This window comes from Diadema antillarum, unplaced genomic scaffold (assembly GCF_040938485.1).
Source record: "Diadema antillarum isolate AM-2024a unplaced genomic scaffold, OU_Dant_1.0 scf00000207, whole genome shotgun sequence".
NCBI classification, from domain to species: domain Eukaryota; kingdom Metazoa; phylum Echinodermata; class Echinoidea; order Diadematoida; family Diadematidae; genus Diadema; species Diadema antillarum.
Genome location: NW_027271096.1, coordinates 1,112,402 through 1,133,150, shown reverse-complemented (window position 1 = coordinate 1,133,150; position 20,749 = coordinate 1,112,402). Strand labels below are relative to the sequence as shown.

Here is a 20,749-nt window from a genome sequence, read left to right as displayed (position 1 = left end):
AGGTAAACACGTCATCAAAATTATATTGAGATAGAACTACAAATCTTGTTTTTGGATCTTTCCCTTTCCAGTCCTGGTGACTTGTTCCTCTGTTCACTTTAGTTGTCAGATAATTTCAATAATCTTAAAAAATACAATGTCATAAACTGTTGGCTCAACTTGGAAAATGTAATAATTATTGTCATATTTTATTTTAAAAAATCATATAATTTTGTTTATGATTACCACGTTGTACATGGAAAAACAACAACTAAGAATTCAAGAGCAAGTTGTGCACCAGCTATAGGCATGTGGCCTTTTTATGGAGTTTGATTATTTTATGATTTTTTTAAGATTGTGGACTAGGGCATGCATGAACTGCCACATGTATCACTTTGGTATCAAGGGAATTCTGGTGAGCTACATGTAGGTATACAAAAGTCACTTCTATTGTGATGATTTTGTAGATATTAAATGTATTTGAAAATGTTGATAGATAGTGAAAAGGAACTGAAGTCTTGCCTTTCACTATCACATAACAATATGGTGTTAACAAACAATGTCACCTCCGAAACACAAGAAAAAGCAACCTACACGGAAAGCTGTGATTGGTAAATCTTCACAACTAAATTGCTTAAATTGGAAATCAAGCTTCTAAGATGAAAGCATCTATATGTTTACTTAACTAAAGCAGGAGAATTGATCTTGATTACAATATTATATATACAACAGATGGGTGTATTTTGTGCATTCTCTTTGTTAAAAAAGTGAAAAAATGTAAATTTGCCCTAAAACCTACAGTATAGTAATAAAAATAAGAGTGAGAGTGTGTTAGTTGATTTCTCCACTTTGAGACTTATGTTACTAAAATAAATGAAACCATTGGTGTACATAATATGGTTTCTCTTCAATAGAAATGAGCAAAAACTCTTGTTAACAGTGTTTTGTCACCTCCGAAACAATAATTTTTAGTTTTTATTAGATCTTTTATTAATATCTAGAAAATTCTTACTTCCTGTTGCCATATTACTATTTTCATCCAAAAGAGATTCCTGTCAATTGAACAGAATCAAACAAAATTGCTTTGTCTTCGAGAAATTATCAAATATAATGCGCTTGTTGTTTCGGAGGTGACGATTGTTTCGGAGGTGACAAGTGTTAACGGAAAATTGTAAATTGCTCCGAAATGAAAACAACAGGCTGTATTTCTACTACCTTCCTTCAGAGATAATGTGAGGGGATATGTTACATTTTTGTAGATGTAATGTATAACTGATGTCAAGAATAAAAAAATCAAATACATAAATCTGTTGTCTCGGAGGTGACAGAAAAGTTAACGGAAAAGTTGCATAAATTTATAAACACTCACCAAAAAATGATAAGCTATTTGAATCAAATAATCTTTGGATCGAAGTTAAGCCAGATTGATTACTATTCTGTTTTGATGGAAATTAGCAAAGTTGAATTTTATAATTGTGAGCAAGAGCTAACTCAAAAGAGGGGTTAATTGTTAACGGAAAATGTCACCTCCGAAACATAAAGTTTGGACAATTTCAGTCTTTAAAGAAGACAAAGCAGAATCTGGTAAACATAATAGTTCTTAATGTTGGATACCTGTCTATCACCACAACAACAAAAATAATGAAAAGGAATAAACAATTTAATATGCTAGGTCTGACAAAAAAGCCATGTCAGAGTGCATACACCAAAAGTGTTGGATTTCAAGCATGTAAGTGCATGCCACATCTGAAAGAAAAAGAGAGGAAAGTTCATTAAGGTACCCAAGGTAGACACTGTGGGTGGTAAGTTTATGAGAAAAAATAATGCATATCCGTCAGTGTATAAGAAAGTTATACACCAATTAGTGCCAAAACCGTGTTTTATACCACTGATTGTAAAAATGGCCACATAGACTACGTGTACTTTTTCCACAAGGAGTACAGCAAAGGCAAGTCCTCAAATTAACAAAGTTAAAATTTGAGCAAGCATCAACATTTTATCTTTAAGGCATAAAGGGCAATCAAAAACATTTACATGTACACACTATGCAAGTACATACAATCTTCTCAGAGTAATGATCCGAGGAGAGCTTGTTATCATAGACAGGATGTATCAATAAGGCTATCAAAAGCTCCTTAGCATCCCACACACACTGCACTGAAGAATGAAAACAACGCTTGGTACAATATATATTTGCTTTGAAACACCATGTCCATATTGTAAAATAACAGGCAAACTTGCCATCATATCAGTAATCAGAACAAGGTCAAATAAATTTTCTCCCATATCTTGCCTTCTTTTTTTTCTCAATACTTCAGGGCAAACAGCTTCAGTGCCGATATTAACCAGTTAAAAGAAGAAAAAGCTCTATCTGTTGAGACAGACAGGAGATACTTATCACTGAAAAGTAGCAGGAAGTCCAGTGGCTCAATGATTACCGGATTATCTCAAACTGTCAGAACAGGAAAGAATTATAAGGTCAAAGACATCTAATGTGTACACCACCACAATATTGTTTTTGTTGATATGCACATGTCCATTTACATAGGTATAGTATGCACCTGTATGCAGGGTGGTCCTAAACTTGAAATTTGAGCATACTGCAAGGTCAGAATCTGGGAATGTGGCAGAAATTGTATGTGCGCCGAGCACGTAATACGCAATATTTCGCAGTTTATCTCTTTTTGTGCTGCTTGCATTCAATGTTCTCTCTCATGTTTTGCACAAGTACTGTAAAAGTGGAAATTTTCGCGGTGTTGAAATTTTCACGCATTTCGCGCAATCAGAAACTAGCGCGAAAATAAAAGCACACGAATATTTCTGCTTGCCATATGTTCCTGTAGTTGATGTCTAGATACCGCGGAATTAAAAACACGCGAAACTCTTCTTATCCGGCCGAACGCGAAAATTTAGTCGCGCGAAAATATCAACTTTTACAGTACCATGTAGTTTGATGTTTCTTTGTTTTGCACATGTTTGAATACACTTCATTTTGAGCTTGTTGCAAATTCTTGAGGATGTTGCAAAGCATGTTGCTGGCTTTTGAGGATGTTGCACAAGAATTTGAGCATGTTGCAGCGACATGCTGAAACCCCTCGTGGACCATGCATATGTGAATGTATGCAGCATTGCCACTGACCTTGAGATCTAAGGGTGCGTTCGAGCGCTCTAAAGCGAACCAAAGCGTACCGTACCGAACTGTGCCAGATTTGAAGCGTTCGAAAGCTCTGTTGAGAAAGCGTACCTCACAAGTTATTTTTAGAAAAGGCCACGCATTTTTGTAGCAAGAATGTCATCCACCTGGCGCTTGAACAGTTTACAGCTGTCCCGAACAAAGAGAATGATGTCTTTGCATTGTGACGTATGCGCATGATACGCGCAATACTTTACAGCGAACTTTTGGTACGCTTTCGGCACGCTTTTGGAGCACATCGGGAAGTGGTCCTCTTTTGGCTCAGTACAGTACGGTACGGTACACTTTATGAGCGTTCGAGCGCTCCTCTGGCGCGGGTACGGTACGGTACAGTTCGCTTGGATTTAGGAGAGCGCTCGAACATACCCTAAAAAGCACTGTGTGTCAATGCATACCTAATTCGCCAAGGAGCTTACAAAATTCAGATCATACCCCTCTTACAAGAGATCCCAAAGGATGGGATGTATTGGTCTCAGAGATATTTTTACCACAAAAATGTAGCATTAATGATAACATAACCCATTTAATATAACTTGAGAGGTAGCTGATAATCAGTATTGACCTACAGTACTGTACATTGTACTAATCATCAGCAATATTTAATGTTACTACAAAAAAAAACACCCACACACATTATTGCAAGCTGGACAAACACATTGTGAAAATTGTAAACACTTACACAAGTTTATCACAGATCAATACATGCAGGCGCAGCGGAGCACCCCAATCTGCCTCTCATTATCTGCCCATTCTATTTGAATTCGCAATGGACTACGGTCACTGAAAGTCACAATCTTTACAGTCAAGTTTCATCACTCTGCATGGGAGTTATGAAGTGATTCTTTCCAATCCATCTAAGTTTTCAATGAACTTGATATCCATGAAAAATCATATTAAATTTGATGAAATTAAACATGAGATCGGTTACTACATGTATTTTTTTTTTTAACTGTGCCCTGGCCGACATTTGATAATCATGAAATCTGGTATATGATGATGGTCCAATCCATATATGGAGGTAGAAATTTTCGTTTGGGCCATGGTGCAGTTTTGGAGATATTAGTACTTTTCTACAGGGCTTGATATGAAAATTTTGAGTCAGCGAACTCAGAGCGAGCTTGCAAAACATTTCTATGTCATTCACAAATAGGAAAATTGTGCATGCGCAATGAAAGTCATGAAATGGAACATGAAAAGAAAGTATTAAATGCAGCACCACACGTTGTGTACGCAAGCATGGTTGAGTGCAGTTGCAGCACACTCGGTGCGCGGTTTGTACGTTTCAATGGAGGCGTCGCACAAAGTGATTATAAATGTGTGGGACTGGCCTGAACATTGTGCCATTGGTTTTCGCACAACTCAAATTTGACATTTTTTTTTTTTAAACACCAGTCTGGCTGGGTGAATATCTTCGTAAAATTTTGTGTATTGATCAATGAGTCTTTGATCGGGTCTAGGGCAATTACCCCCTGGGCAATTACATGTATCCTGGACCTTCCCCCTGACCCTAACCCTAATCCTAATCCTGAACCTAATCCTAACCCTAAATCTAACCATAATCTTTTAATACTCTAACCTTATCACTAACCAGTATTTAGCCGGGGGGGGGGGGGGGGGGGGGGGTAATTGCCCTGATACGCTTTGATCATTTGATATTATTGCTAGGCCACCGAAAAAAAAAAAAAAAAATTGGAAAGGTACCTAGTTTTTACTCAGTTTTCTTCTTCAAAATATATCTTAAATCTAACTTCTTTTCCGGTGATCAAATTGTTAATATCTATGCATACAAGTATGTCTGTATGTTCATAAGAATCAATATCGAAACTTAGATTTTTCAAAAATATTTGTCTTTTGTGACTTACAGGGATGGAAAGTTGTTTACTTTTTTTGTACTGTAAAAAAACATGATGTTTACTTTATGCAATAAGGTGCCGTAGTTGATGGATTTCAGCTCGGTAATTGGGGTGTTGTGCCACGCCTGCATGTAAATGTACCAGTAATACAATTGTAGATATGCAAAACAATAATCTACATACAGTATGTATGCCTACGTACATACAAGGCAGGTACATGTACATGTACAGTTGAACCTCTCGTATCTGGACAAGTCGGGACCGGGGCTCATCCGGATAAGGGATTTGGCCGGATACGAGAGACTCAATACTTTATACATGTACATATACATACACATGTACTGATGTAGCCCATTGTAGTACCACATGAAGTAATGTGTAACTGCAACCTTTTCATTGTTACATTTGGGGATGTTAAAATGTCTGAAGGTAAGCAATTTGGAAGGAAATTTGATTTAATGTATGTTAATCATGTTTGAAGTAATATGTAATTCATGTGTGTTTGTGTAGGAGTTCTCAAGGAGTTGGGAATCCCCTTTCCTACCGTGATTATAAAAAAAAATAAAATCACGGCGAGATTGCGTCCGTATAATAGAGAGATCCGGATAAAGGGAGGCCAGATAAGAGAGGTTCAACTGTACTTTGCTTCTTGCCTTTGTCTATCACATGACTGATAGTTGATTCAAGACTCAAATAACATAAATTTCAACTCCATGACTCCTGACAAAATATGACTATCATACAATATATGCAACAAGGACCCATCAAATAGATACAGTATAAGTATCTACAAGCCTAAATCTTGGAAAAGGCATTATATTACAATGCATGTGACTACAAGAGGGGCTATGAAGCCAGTTCTTTCTACATCATGATGTACATACACCCTAGATTGTATTCCATTTATTACCCATTTAGTATTTAATGAGCATTGTGGAAAGGGAATTCTATGTAGTACCAAGATGTAATGTATACATTAAATTTCATGATTAAGGTTTGCTAAAGGTCTACAAGTATAAAGTCCTGCTACAAATAAGCCAAAATTTTTAAAAATACACTGTACAAGAACATCATGTCATGCACACATCTTTTGATATTCATCTTTTCAGGGGGTTTACTGCTCTGCTAGCCATACATCCTCCTCATTTTCCCAGTCCATTAGCATTTCAGTCGGGCAATGCCTCAATAATACATCTCACGTGCGGTAAGTAACCGTTTAAAGGGCAGTGAGTCATCATGGCTCATGCCCATCCAGAAATGCTGTCCTCAGTGCCACATGGCTTTCACTGCAAAGCTGGCATGCCCGCATGCCCACATGTATGCATACTTGTGCAGCATTTCATTTGAAATCCCTTGCCACAGGCCGGTTTATAAGCTTTACATACCTACAAGACTCACACTAGTGATACACCCAGATACCATTTCTGGCCATGGCAATCTGCACAACGTAAATGAGCCTGTCCCATTGCCATTGGTATTCAAAGTCACTGCATGAAATGACAAGAGGCTGGAAATCAAATGCCCATGGAATGAATGTTTTCCCTTCTACTAATCCATGGGTAGGGCATGGCATTGCTGCAGAGCTACAAAGTATTACACATTCCACAGTAAAAAACAGCTGCAATTGTAGCATTTGATGATTAGTTTGAATTACAAATGTTTAAATTAGATTGTAATGAGTACATGTACTGAATGCAAGAAGGAGCCTCTGTCTTTGCCTGGGTTGCTCAGCATAAAGAGTTCTCTATACAACACATTTGAAACACTAATTACACGATGTAAAACAAATACAATCTGTACATTGTATGTCCTACTCCTGGTGTCTAGTTTTTAACAACACTCCATCTTTAAAGTACTGTCAAATATTGGATTATATGGCATTAAAGACAGAGAGTGTCAGATGGGCCCATTGTGTATAAAAAATAACTTTTTTTTCTCTTGAAAATCACTGCCTTTGACAACACAATGTGTCAATAAAGTGAAATGGTAAGAACAGCACAATGCAAGATAATCATGACGAAGCTAACAGTATGTCACAGTCACACACATGGAAATTTATATACAATCATTACAATTAGAGTTAAAAACAAAAAATGATCAGCACAAATTGATAATGGTTACTATTGTTGACCCAGCAGCTGTACCCATAAGACTACAAAAAAAAAATGCAAACAGCAGATTCGTACTTAGGCAGCCTGTAAGTTTTTAGTATCAGTACATTTGTAAATTTGTTGTTTCTTACAGATCTACACATTATGTGCATGGTTTCCATGATCCACATACATGTAGATCTGCAATACACCCATAAGCCAATATACTGCTATGGTCGACTATCATACACATATTTCTTTCTAAATTTGGAATGGGCTGTCTAGACCACAATTCCCTGGATGGAGATTTCACAACCACTACAGTGTGAAAGCAGAGCATGGAGCTGAGGGAATTACAAAGGGTGTACTTCACTTTTCTCTTGGATCAGAACCAACTCAAAGCAACCACTGAAGCAATTTGCATTCCAAAGTTGAGTTGGTTTGCCTGCTGTACCAAATGTGCACACCAAGGTACTTGGAAGGTCGGTACAATTCAAAGTGCTCATAACTAATTTGCTTTATGTACAAATAAAGTTGTACATGTAATCAACACAAATGTGTTATATTGTATATGAAGCAAAGTCTAGTACCAGGTTGTTTTCTTATCACATTTGCTGCATTGTTAATCTTGCAATGCTTAAACACACTTTATAAAGATTGAACTATTACCAGAGTAAATCTGGAAATGAAAGAAACAATCCACAAGACATTACAGGCATGAGATTGTGGATGATTAGCTGGAGGTACCCTGTGGGATTATCTACTAAATTCCATCATTTGTATTTATACAGACCTCCCAACCTTTCAGAATGAAAAATAGGGATGATTTGGCTCAAAAGTAGGAAAGAAAGAGCAGTTCCCATAGTAGTGTGCAGTAGAATTATCAAGAAAAATAGGACACTCCTATTGAAACAAGAGCTGGGAATGGTGAAAATTCAGATTCTTTCTTCCAACAAAACCTTTAAAGAGACTCTACAGTTTTTTAACTTTACATAGTGAGTTCATGTCCTAAATACTTGCAGGCCATGCAGAATATCAACTGAATTCATTTGGCCAAGGAATATTCAACAAAACACAAGAAAGAATAAGAGACGTTAGTACAACTCTGTAGCATGGAGTGTAGATTTCTAGAACTTGTGGATACACTTGCACATTTGTACCTGTACAACTACTGTACAAATGGACAGGTAGGGCTTGACATTGGCAGTGGCCCAGGGCCACTAAAAATCGATCTGTCTACCAGCCTTTGGGCGCTTTTATGCAAGTGCCAGTCAGCACAGGTAGCGCGCAAGCCATGTAAGCTGTAGGATTTTCAGAGTGAGCTTGTGCACGCACAGGAGATTTCTGTAGAGAGCATATTATTAATGCATGGCTTGCACGCTCTCTGTGCTGAATGCTGCGGGACACTTGCAAGAAAGGTGCCCAAAGGCTGGTGGACAATGGAATTCACAAAGAAAATGAACTCAGTCATATGATGTACCTACAAAGTGATTAGTTTGCTGACAAATTCAAGTACCCACCTACTCTATCAGTGTGGAATAGTAATTTGGAATATGTATGCACAAAATCAGGTTAGCTCTGCTTTTATTTTTCTCTTTACAAATATTTGTACATTGCACTCCCATTCAGTGAACACGGTTATAACAAAGTTCCCGTCACAACGAAGTAAAAATTCAGGCTGTAACATTATCCACTCTATGTATTCTTATTGTTTATTTGTTCGGTTATAACGAAATTTTGATATAACAAAAGAAAATGTCGGTCCCGAGGACTTCATATTATAATGGGAGTCTACTGTAAAATTATGTCACACTTTAGTTGTACGTGACCGATTCATGCGTGGAGAGAGAGCCGCAGAAAAAAGCACCAAAGATTTTAAGTTGGATCAGGCCAATGGTGCGGCAGCCCTGCGTTGAGTGAACCCGCTGGCACTTGCGTTTCGGTGGGTCGCTGCACGTTGGTTGATAAAAACTCAATTTTTTGTCTAAAGCGCAGACAGAATTTTGTCTTCTTTTCATCATGGACAGTGGACATGAATGTGTAACGAAAAATCACCACGCGGACTAGCCCGACCAGAGTCCCAGACGCTGTTAGTACGCTGTGCGCGCTACTTACAGCGACTGCCACTGGGTGGGCTGTGTATAGTTACATGCAGACTTGCGATAAGTTATATAGACTATCAGATGTGAGATGGAATGAGAAGTGAAGGGACAGGGGGCCTCATGAGCATCTCGTCCCGAGGGCCTCATAACCACGGGGGAGGTGCTCATAACTAAGGAGGGATCATGAGCAAACCCCCTCATGAGCAGGGTTCCCGGACTGATTTATGATCTGTAATTTACTGTAAATTCTACATTGATATTCATTATGTTTGTTGCTGCAAATTGATCCATCGATCCATCATTACTTTGGTGAAGGGATATTTACCTCTTTCGCCATTTCGAGCTCCTGCTTGGATGACTCGTAGAGCAATTCCAAGTCTTCATATTGCTGCTTGATAGCCTGCTTCTCTTCCAAGACGACCAGTCCATATTCCGCCGCTTGAATTTTTTCCTTGCTCGCTAGCGCAAGGTCTTCTTTTAACCGGCTCACCTCCACTCGTAATTCTTCGATGGTTTCTGAACCATCATCTGAGTCCAACATGTTTGCAGGTTATAGTCCAGCTATTCCAGCAGGGAATGTGGTCAAATCAGATGGAAAATTCGCCAAAAGTTGGCAAATAGTCGAAGAGAGACATTCCTTTCTCTCCACAGCCTTTAGTTTCCGTTCCCTAGAATATCCGCCATATTACATACCTTTATACACAACACCATCCACCGGCGGAGTTTACAGGTGCAGCTAATACAGCTCCACACCGACGGCCGCGGCGGTACAGTGCGGGTATTCCGTTACTCCGTTTTGTGTAAATGTACGAGATTCATACGGCTGGCGCACGCAGAGTAAAAGGGCACCGGTGCGATGCGCGTACGTACGTCTCGGGCAACAAAGTTCTCGTACACAGTGCAGTGGCGATTGTGAGAGCTGTAATTCATTTGCACGCACGGATCAGCATACAGGGCGTGTGCGTGTATCTAGTACACGTACTGTAGATGCCAAACGCCCTCTTGAAAGAGAAATCCACCCATCGTGATGGGCGTGTCTCTTCTCGCAAATTTATAACGAAGAACTTCATTTTAAATTCATCCCTTGTTTTAAATCACCGTTTCATAAAGACAAATGTAAAATTTTCAAACTTCATTATTTTCTTATCTTCAATTTCAATTCATTTCTGCAACTTTTGTTTCAAGAATACAATAATAACGATAGAAACGAAAATACAACAGCCAGAGTCCAGAGATTTTAGTAAGATAGAAGTTTCTTAGGAAAACTATAAATTTTACAAATTCAATTAATCATTTAGTCACAAAATACAGTGCATTGTTGCATTTTTTCCAAGACATGTTCCATGCTGAAGTGACAGCCCTTTATAGCTTTCCTCGTGACAAACTGACTAAAAAAAAAAAAAAAAACCACAAACAAACAAACAAAAAACAAAACAAACAAAACAAAATAAATAAAAGCAAAAACAAACCCAAACCCCCTCTTCTCAAGGATTTACAAGAAAAGGGGGAGAGGTGCAAGTGCAGGGGTAGTCACAAATGGTCTGACTTGATTTTACATGTACTTAACAGAAAATATGAATTATACCATTAGGGCCTGTATTTACATTTCTGCTAATCATAATTGTCAATACTATGTTATTTTTCAATACTTTGTAGAGATGAATATAATCATTCATCTTAGAATCATATTTATCAAACATCATCAATAATTTCTTTTTAAAACTTTTAAGAAGGATGTGAATTGCTTCAGATGATCGGGAAGAGCAGCCATACATCAAAGCCATTGAGCCAGCGCAGGATTCTTGGGTTATTTAAAGGAATGTTATTGTATATAATGTGTGGGATATGAATGGATGTTTTTGTTATATGAAAAAATAATCATTAAAAGCTAGAGGTAAAAAATTTCCATATACTTAAACATAAAATATGGTGTTTGAAAAGCACAACTGATATCACTAAGTTTGAAAACTATTAAATGGTGAAATAAGGGATCAGTGTGTTACAAAGATGAAAGCTTTAATTGATACAATTTCTTACAGCCTTCTTTTGTAAATTATAAATACTTTTCAATTCAATATTATCACAGTTTCCCCATATAAGATGCGGTATGTTATGTAAGGTATCAGTATAGAGTATTGTAAAGCATCATTAAGAGTTTTAAACAAAAGAAGTAGTAAATATTTTGTTTAAACATGAAGTTATAATGTATGAAAAAGAGTTTGTTTGTTGGGTATCATAAATTAATATGCATGAACTAGTATTTGAAAACAAATATTCTTATGATATTCGCCCAATATGCAATTTACAAACGTCATATCAGATGAAAGCAATTCCATTTAAACAAGCATTTTACATGGATTCACTTCAGAAATGAATTTCATCATTATTTACCGTTACAAAAATGAACGTTTGATAGAGTTGATAAGCAGACATCTTCAGTATTAGTGTTGCAGCCTGTTATAGGTTGTGATATCATCAGGTAAGATATGACATGTGAAAGGAAGTAGTTTGAGGCATATGAAATATTGAATAAAGTACCTCTGTATCATGAAAAATAAAAAAGTAAAGCATCTTATGTCCAACTTCACTGAAACTTTTCTACCAATCTGTCCGTTTGATATTACTCTACTTATCAAAACCATAACTAGGACATGGAGAGAAACTGGATATACTGAAAAATAATCGGCAGTCAACGGCTATAGAGAATATACATATGGTCTATAGCCGGGAGCTCGAATTATTGTTGGACTGCATAATGTTGCTTGTTTCAGCATTCTAGTTTTGCCATTTTGTTCTATCAAAAACATCAAATTGAATCGTGTCTCGTTTTGTGAAACAATCAAAATGTGTGAAAGAATAAACTTTCTATGTAATTTTTGTAATCATTTTGAAAAAATAATAACAATGTAAATGAAGGAAGAAGAGTCAGGAATAAATTCTTCTCTTCCTTGACATGATCCGAGTGATATTTCATGATAAGTGTTATTGACTGCTATCAAGCAAGCTGATCCATATATAGCTCTCTTCCTTCGCTGCGTTCGTGGTGTGCAAGTATCTCTTAGAACTCCATTAAGTTATTATTGCCCATCCAGCCTTGAGAGATTTTGGCAGCAGAAACTACCCCTTTAGGTTGACACCTCTGAACGTACAGTTGTGTCTCAACAGGAAAGTGATACTTCTCACCTTCCTGGTTTCAAGAAAGGAGATCTTCATATCATTATAAGATATCAGTGGTGGATCCAGGCGGGTCGACAGGGCGCCCCCCCCCCCCGCCTTTATAGTTGTTCCTTTTTTTCAAAAGAAATAAACAAGAAAATGAGGGGGGGGGGGCGTGTGCCCCCTTACATTGGAAAGGCGCCCCCCTTTACAGAATTCCTGGATCCGCCCCTGGATATAAGCTCTTTGGTCTCATGAAGATCCAAAGAAAGACTTCTACACATGCAAACCCAATTTCTAGAAATTTGTGGCCGCTTGAGCGTTGGTCTTTCAAAAACAGTCGTTGCAGTTCCCTTGTCTTTCGAAAACACATTCATTGCAGTTCCCCGTTTTAATGGACACAATCGACTATACTCACATGGTGAGCGTTTTAACTGTACATTGTATATTCTATTGTTTTGGTCATAACAAAGATCAATATTATGGTTTCCTGGAGTTGTGTAAAGGCATCAATTACATTGCTTCACATAATTTGCGATATGTCTAGATTTTCAATCACCCTTTAGGAGAGTCGTTTAAAGGTATATACGGCTTCGAGAAAATACGAAAATAGAGAAGGTGATTAGGTCTACTATAGTGATTAGAAACGCAAACACGCACACCGGGTAGAGAGATGCACGCCTTACACGTCCAGAAGTGAGCATCGTTCATGGGTCATGGAATTGTTGGGCTATATATAGGGCTACGTCCCCACCATCACACACAAATTACGGTAATGACAAAATTCAGTAGTATTTGAAATCTGACCGAAAAGGTAAAACGGGCCCCTGTTAGGTCATTGATGAAATCCTCAGGTTACCTCGAGATGGACTATATCGACGGGTTTGATTTGAAGATAAATTTTGAGAGGCACACGTTGGGCAGTATATAAGCCCTATTCATGTGTTGTTGTTGTTGTTGTTGTTGTTGTTGTTGTTGTTGTTGTCGTCGTCGTCATCGTCGTTGTTGTTGTTGTTGTTGAGCAATAACTGCATGAATGAGGGAAGAAGATGGCTTTGAAATGTGAGGAGTCTTCTTGTTACTGCAAACACACTTCTTCGGGACAACCTTGCGGTCTTTTCGGGAGGCCCATGAAAGTTTGTGAGAATAGATTAAAGTTGTTTATTTATGAAACTCACTGATTATTCTTTCACGAGATCTAAACTTTCTGATCCCTGTCTATTTCATTTTGCTTCACTGTTTTCTTTTCGCTTTCTTGTTGAGTTGACACAATGTGTATTAAATCTACGCTGATCTATACGCCCCTATGAGTAGCATCTTGCAAGCCTTATCTGGAAGAATGTTTGCTACCCTCTGTTGGCGTAATCATGAAAGGAAACAAAATCTGCACTGCCGGGGTCCTGAGAGTGTTGGATGAACTGTTGTTAGGGGAAAATCTCTCCTCAATAAAGGTGCATTAATCTAGTAGATAAAATGCAAACGGAGTAAGCCCAAAAAGATATAATAAGTCATGGGATGTCAAAGTTGCTTACATAAGCTGTGAAAGCAGTCACGGCCGTAGATGTGATGTAGGTATTAGTATCAGAGCTGGTAATGATGCCATTATGCCCATTATTAACTTGCACACAAATCTTTGCTACGTGTCCTTGGGAACAAAGTAAGTGATCATTCTTTGTATCAAAATTATTATTATATAAACCTACATGATAAAACAGTGGCAGCTGTTTAGACAGGAGACTTAGTTGTATAATTACAGATGAACATCACTACATAATAACATAGATCTTTGGAGAGTTGTTACTAGAAGTTGGTGAAATCATGGTCTCATCTCATGCATTGTGTATATCCGATTGGATCAATATCACTCTTCTGTAAAAAAATATATATACGAACAGTAACATTTGATAATATCTCTATTTGATTTCAATTCAACTTTTTGTCTTATATTCCTACACTGTTTCTTGTCTTAACTTAACACTGTTGTCTAGTTTCAGTTTAGGAAGCATGTCTGGCAAGTATGGTTGTCTAGCCGATCTGTTGTGCATTTTCTGAGAGCAAGATGGGAGGAGGAAACAGAGGACAAATTGACAAAAGCAATCAAACAGAGTACACTTTACAACATGAGTATTGTTACTGATGAATCTTGAGAAGATATCAATAACCATAACCCAGCATTCATTCTCCACCACTCATGTACAGGAAATTCACCAAGAAATCAAGGAAACAAGCAAACAAACAAACATCCATTAAACTCGGTACTATGGCAACATCATGATGGGAAATGTCAGTTTAGATTTTGGGCATTGCCTGGTGAGAAAGAACTGGTCAAAAGTTAAAGCCAAAATACTAAATTTTCTGGTATTGCAATCACCTAATCAAAGAGAAAATGTACATGTACAGTATTTGCTGATACTTCACTCACACATTCTAACCAGAACAATTAACTCATTGAGGATGGTTTGATTTTGCTACAACATGCATTTCCCATAGACGCTTGCCCAAGTATGCTCAGGACTCGTTCTCAACGGGTTAACAGCTGGGCAGATTGGATCAAATTCTGGTAGAGATCTGAGGTCACACTCACACACCATACCATGTTCACATTAATTTTAAGGGAGAGGAATAAAACAAAACAGAAGAAACATTGCTAAACTTGGACATAAAACAAAATTACTTTATTAACAGTCTGTTGTATAGCTGACAAACCAATAAAGTAGGTTTGAAGAGATGACATTACCATATCTAATTTGCATATGGTTTTTGTTCATTTTCACCGTTTTGTAAAATACTACAAAAAATGTATTTAGTGAAAAACTGTAAACATTTCACTTTTTTTTTTCACATTCTGATTTTCATAAACTTTTACTGTTCCACTCAATTGCTCTAGCTCTTGTCTTTAGTCAAAATCACTTTGTACACAGGCTTGCTTTACACTTTAAACATTCCACATTGATGGTCATATTTTAGCTCCACACTGTCATCATTTGTTTCAATGGATGCCAATCTGGTAGACAGTATTGGAGTATTCTGAGGGCTGAAAAGGAATATTTTTGGTTGAAAAACATTTTTACCTTTCCTGCAATAGATACGTGTGGTACTACAATTTTGGGGAAAACCGTTTTGTCCATGTCACTTGCAGTATTTTTGGCAAAAAACAAAACAAAACAAAAACAGGAGCAAGTACTGAAAACAAGTAGCAGCTGGCATCTCTGTGTACGCCATATTACTTCTTGTACCTGGTTCACGGGTGTGCCACTCGTATCTTTTACATTGTGTCTCCATACCTTCTCATTTAAGAGCTCTCCTTGCTTAATGTCAACTGAGAGCTTCAAATTCAGAGACAATCTATCCAATGGTATTAAAGATAATTATATTGTTGCAGGAAGTTTTAGGCAATGCATGTGTCATTTGTTGCAATTACTTCGATAAATCTTTACGTTTACAACATCTACACAACATCTGTGGGCATTTCTTCGAAATTGACCCTGAATGTGCCATGTTCAATCTTGTTCTACATTAGCAATTTATCTACTTTCTCGTTATGCAATCACATTCGATGACTGTACCACACGCAGGAGATGGCATACACAACATCTCAGTCACCTTCTCACACTGTCTTTATAGGCTCCTAAAAATAGTTCAAGTCAAAGCTTTGAGTCATTGCTTGAACATGACAAAACCTCACAATATAATGCACTCCCGTTATCATGAACATGTTTAAACGAAATTCTTGTTACAATGAAGTAAAAATTCAGGTCGCAAATTATCATCTGTACACCTTCAAACACTTAACTGTTTGGCTATAATGAAATTTCAATATAATGAAAGAAAATTGCCAGTCCCGAGGACTTTGTTACCTATGGGAGTGCACTGTAGTAAGAACACAAAGTATTTCAAAGGGTCTTTCTCTCTCTCTAAAAAAAAAAGAAAAAGAAAAAAAAAAGAGAGTGTATTTTTCATCTATGGATGTCTTAAAAATTTGGCTCTGTGCCCATACAGCACTATGAATAGTATTATAATTAATACAGCTATACAAGGGAAAATGATTATAGAATTATGTAAGTGGTAATTACCTAACAACATAAACATTGCTTTGTCTGTACCAAACAAAGTGAACACTATTGTGGAGTGGAAATTTTGCTCATTTCATGTCACATAAAACTAGCTCAAAAGCAAAAATATGCAAAGTTTTTATTTGTATTTAACACTAGGTTACATTCCAAAGAATTAAAAGCATGCACAATTCATCTTACCCAACCAAGTGAAAAAAAAAAATTACTTGCACAAAAATTTCCACTTTTACAGTACACAGGTAAATTGTTTACACATAAATTTTGTCGGACACATGACTGGTTATTAGAATCTGATGCTCAAATTACAAGTGTTGTATATGTGAGACCCACACAAAGGTGATGAGAAAATATGTAGGACACATCAGACAAAAAAAAAAGTACAGAAGATGAATTTCAAAGCTGTAGCTGATGCAATGTGAGAGAGTAGATGACATTCTGGCTGGGGCATAGCAGGATCATTAGCATCCTTGTATGGTTCATGATATGGTATTATGGTAAAAGGTAGCTGTTTTGATGACCACATAAATTACAATGATGGAATAGACTACTGACACTCAGTCATGAGGGGCATTCATCAACTGAACTGTATGATTTTGAACTGCTTTATTTTCATTTTGCCATACACATACATATTTTGAATCACAGTTGGTAAATTTGTATGCACAGCCTTGATGAAAAGCAGCTCTTTAGCTGATCGCAATCTTTTACCTTGCTGAAATGAATAAAATTAAATGCAATGCACTTCAATCAATTAACTCACTCACTGTCAAACCAGTGACCCTTTGCTCTAGAACTGAACAGAGTGCTATCAATGTCATCTTCCTCCTCTACAAAAGTCTTCTTCTTTGACCCAACCTTTGACCTGTCCGGTGCCTTGGACTTTTTGGCACGACTGGACACAAAATGAGATGGATTCCTCTGTATATTGTCCTGCCTGGTTCTCCTCCGGCTAGGAGGACTCTCTGCTTCCGCGTCCCAGTGAGGCCCCGACCTAAGTCCTGCATGCTTCCTGATGGGCACATGCTGCAGAGCCTTGATCCAGTCCCCAGAGGCATTCAGCTCCAAAAGAATCTTAATCATCTGGTCCAAGGTCAGGTTCTTTGCACCTGTTGCCCACTGCAGGTGTCTGTCCAGTGGAAGACGGGCATGCTCAATGCCATGGCGCTTGGCCCTGGCCAACGACTGACCAGTGTAGATGATGTTGCGGTCTACCAGGGCACCAATCACATGAACCTTGTCCGAGTCGAATGACTGGAGAACGTTGGGTGAATCTGCACTCATGTAGATGAGCTGGTCTTTAGGGAACACCTCCAACAGATCCTTCTCTGTTTCATTCACCATGATATTCTCCAGAGAATCCCCAAGGATATGCCTTAACCGTTTCAGAGATTGGGTCTCCTCAGTCAGACCAACCCAGTGAATGGCAAATGGGTCTTTGGCATGCTTGTTTGCATTCATTGAATGTAGTAGTTGCTGCACCAGACTTGAAACTTCTTGTCTCCGCATGAGGTCCTCATAGCTGAAGTCGAATGCAATCTTTGGGCCAAACATCATGCCAGCTGCCAATCTGGACTGGTCAAACTGCAGCATTGCATTTCCATGGACACGCAGCAGGTACCGATTTGGAAATTCATCCAATTCCTCATCAACCTTCAGGGCCCTCTGCTCTGCCTTCTGACGGGCACGCTCCTCTTTCATCATTTTTTCTTTTCTTTTGATGATCTCTTTCTTTGCAAGAAAACGCAGAAACTTCTTCCTACCAGATTTTGTAGTCAGGGTCATATAGTGTTCTAAGTCCATGTCTGAAATGCTCTCTGGGGCTTGCCAGCCAATAGTGAGAAGATCTGCCACTTCCTTCCTTGCGTCTTCTAGCTTGGACTTATCTGTACTGGTAGCTCTGCTACCTACTTCAGTTTGCTCACTGCTTGCACTGGATAATGTTCGATGAACTGTATCATATGCACCTGAACTGAATGAAACATTGTTCTTCCTGCAAAAGGGAAGTAATTTAGGTGGGTGTGCAGCATACTTAGCACTCACTGCTGCACATAAATTGGTTGCATTCTTGAACTTTCCACTGCTCTGGGCAGTCTGCAGTCCTGCAATCCTGATAGCTATTGTCCGTAACATCTTGACCACATGACTCTGGTGTGAAGACACCTAATGCAAAGTGGGAGAAAGAGGAGTAATGTGTTAGTGATTTGAAGAAAAAAAAAACCCACACAATCAATTGATTTGCACATATTCATTGTATCTTGTAATTCAGACTACAGTCTGATTATGAAAGATATAAATGCTCATTCCATCAATCCTCCACTTCTGTTCAATGAACTCCATGAGAGCCTGTGTAACCATGAGACAGTAAGCTATAAAAATTTATCGCCCCTCTTCTTGAAAAAAAAAATATTGTAATTATTATTCTCACTTATATCAGACTCTCTGTGATGTCTTTATTCTTGTCTTGGCTTTTAAATTCACTTTTCAAACAATTATTGAATTCATGCTGTGTTTGGTATCTTGAAACAAAGCAAAAAACTTATTCACTTCACCCAAACCTCAAACATCCCATATTTTTCAGGAATAACATCTAATGTTTATGATACCCAGGCAGTGATTCTTTTGAGTTGATTACTTGCTGCAGGGATATTGCTGTTTATGTACAGTGTATGGCTAACACTGCAGGAGTGAATATGAAGTATTGAAAGTTAAAACAGACAAAAGACACTTCAAGAAAAATCACTCAGATAAAAAAAAGAGCATTAAATGTGGACCTGGGCCAGTACACACACACACACACACACACAGCATTTTGATCATATGAATTTTAATCTAATGCACAATACATGATTATGTACCGTATATTGTTTTGTGTTGGACATTTTACTCAAAACACTGCCCATTTTTTTCTTATCTCTAAACTCAAAACTTAATGAGATAATGAAGAGAAGTTGTGCTCAGAAGCGTCACAGAACACTTACTTAAATACTACTAGTACGTACTAGAGTAACCAATTAATCCCTGTTTGCAAAAGGGTGCCTATTTGCAGCAGGGGCAGTTTCATGCAATGATAATCACAGAACAGCTAAAGAGCATCAAGTGTACTTATAGTCCCACTTTAGAACAAAAGTGGGAGTTACTCGCAGGTGTTATGGGAAGTGAGCATACTTTCACACCTGATTGGGTCTTTTCATCAATGAATGAAATGGCCCCTGCCACAAAGATGACTGTCGGCTAGCGCCAGCCGCGTTGCCATTACAGTTTCCATTCGCCACATCACACACACCGCACCCGCGAGCACTCACGGACACAGTTTCAGATGGCCACACGGCTGTCTGTCTTTTATGGAATAAAGTGCATTTCTATAATATCTCATTGAGATGGCAACACGGCTGTCTCCTATGGAATAAAGTGCATTTCTATCTGTCATTGTAGACGGCAACACGGCTGTGTTCTTATGAAGTAAAGTGCATTTCTATATGTGTCATTGAGGTGGCAACACGGCTGCATCGTTGTATGCTGAGCAGGTGATTCTTAAAATTATCTTCTAGACTAACATTATGAAAGAAGAGATTGATGAAAATCAGTTCATTGGGAATGATACTGTGTTATTTGGAATTTTCTAATCGTTTAATGTCAAGTCGACCCCAATGACGTTGCATTAGACGATGTGATTGCTACAGCTACGCTGATGATCACTGTTCAGTCTACCGCTCGCACACCTGCCGTGCACTTTTAACGGACCAATGAACGGATGGCAACACGGCTGGCGCTAGCTGACAGTCAAAGATGCACCTTGTCGCAAATAGGGATGATCAATGATTTACTCTATAGTACTATTAATGCAAGAATACTGTAAAACTACAGTCATCGTGACGTTAATTAATTTATAGCATGGGGTGGAGCCAGCTATGTATGTAGCTGCATCACCATCCTTGCTCTGCTACATACAGCCAGCTACTTGGCTACAGCTACACCTAACTACACGCAGCGCTGTCGCAAATCGCGACAGCGCTGCACCCCTTTTCCTTCGCGGACGTTGTTATCGCGCTTATATCGTTCACTGTTTCCTTCATGAATATCTTTATTAATCGTGGAAAACTAAAATATAAGGAACTATCGTAATCTATGATCATCATTCAATAACCGGTATGCGATTTTTTGTTTAATTACGTCTAAGACTTACCGAAATCTATGGCTGAAATCAGGTCTGTAAACGTCCTTACTGCTTCACTCCTCATCTGCGTGTTGTATGAATAGCATTCACTCTCGTATACTACAACGTAGGTAGTCGCAGATAGTCGGA

At 38.1% G+C, this 20,749-nt stretch overlaps 2 protein-coding genes across 5 annotated transcripts in view; both read right to left on the bottom strand.

Annotated features, from left to right (window-relative positions):
- The window catches only part of LOC139724108 (protein bicaudal D homolog 2-like), a 54,217-nt gene extending 44,309 nt beyond the window's left edge, over positions 1 to 9,908 (bottom strand). For all 4 annotated transcript variants that reach the window (XR_011710412.1, XM_071635309.1, XM_071635310.1 and 1 more), the window contains exon 1: positions 9,543 to 9,908. Coding sequence is in view for 3 of the 4 variants with exons in the window: in XM_071635309.1 (XP_071491410.1) it covers positions 9,543 to 9,758 (216 nt within the window). In the remaining variant the exon portion in view is untranslated. The remainder of the gene's footprint in view (positions 1 to 9,542) is intronic.
- A 7,294-nt stretch (positions 9,909 to 17,202) lies between these two features.
- LOC139724121 (tRNA methyltransferase 10 homolog C-like) lies at positions 17,203 to 18,576 on the bottom strand. Its single transcript, XM_071635323.1, has one exon. It carries the CDS (start codon positions 18,574 to 18,576, stop codon positions 17,203 to 17,205), a length of 1,374 nt encoding a protein of 457 aa, XP_071491424.1.
- Between the last annotated feature and the right edge of the window lie 2,173 nt (positions 18,577 to 20,749).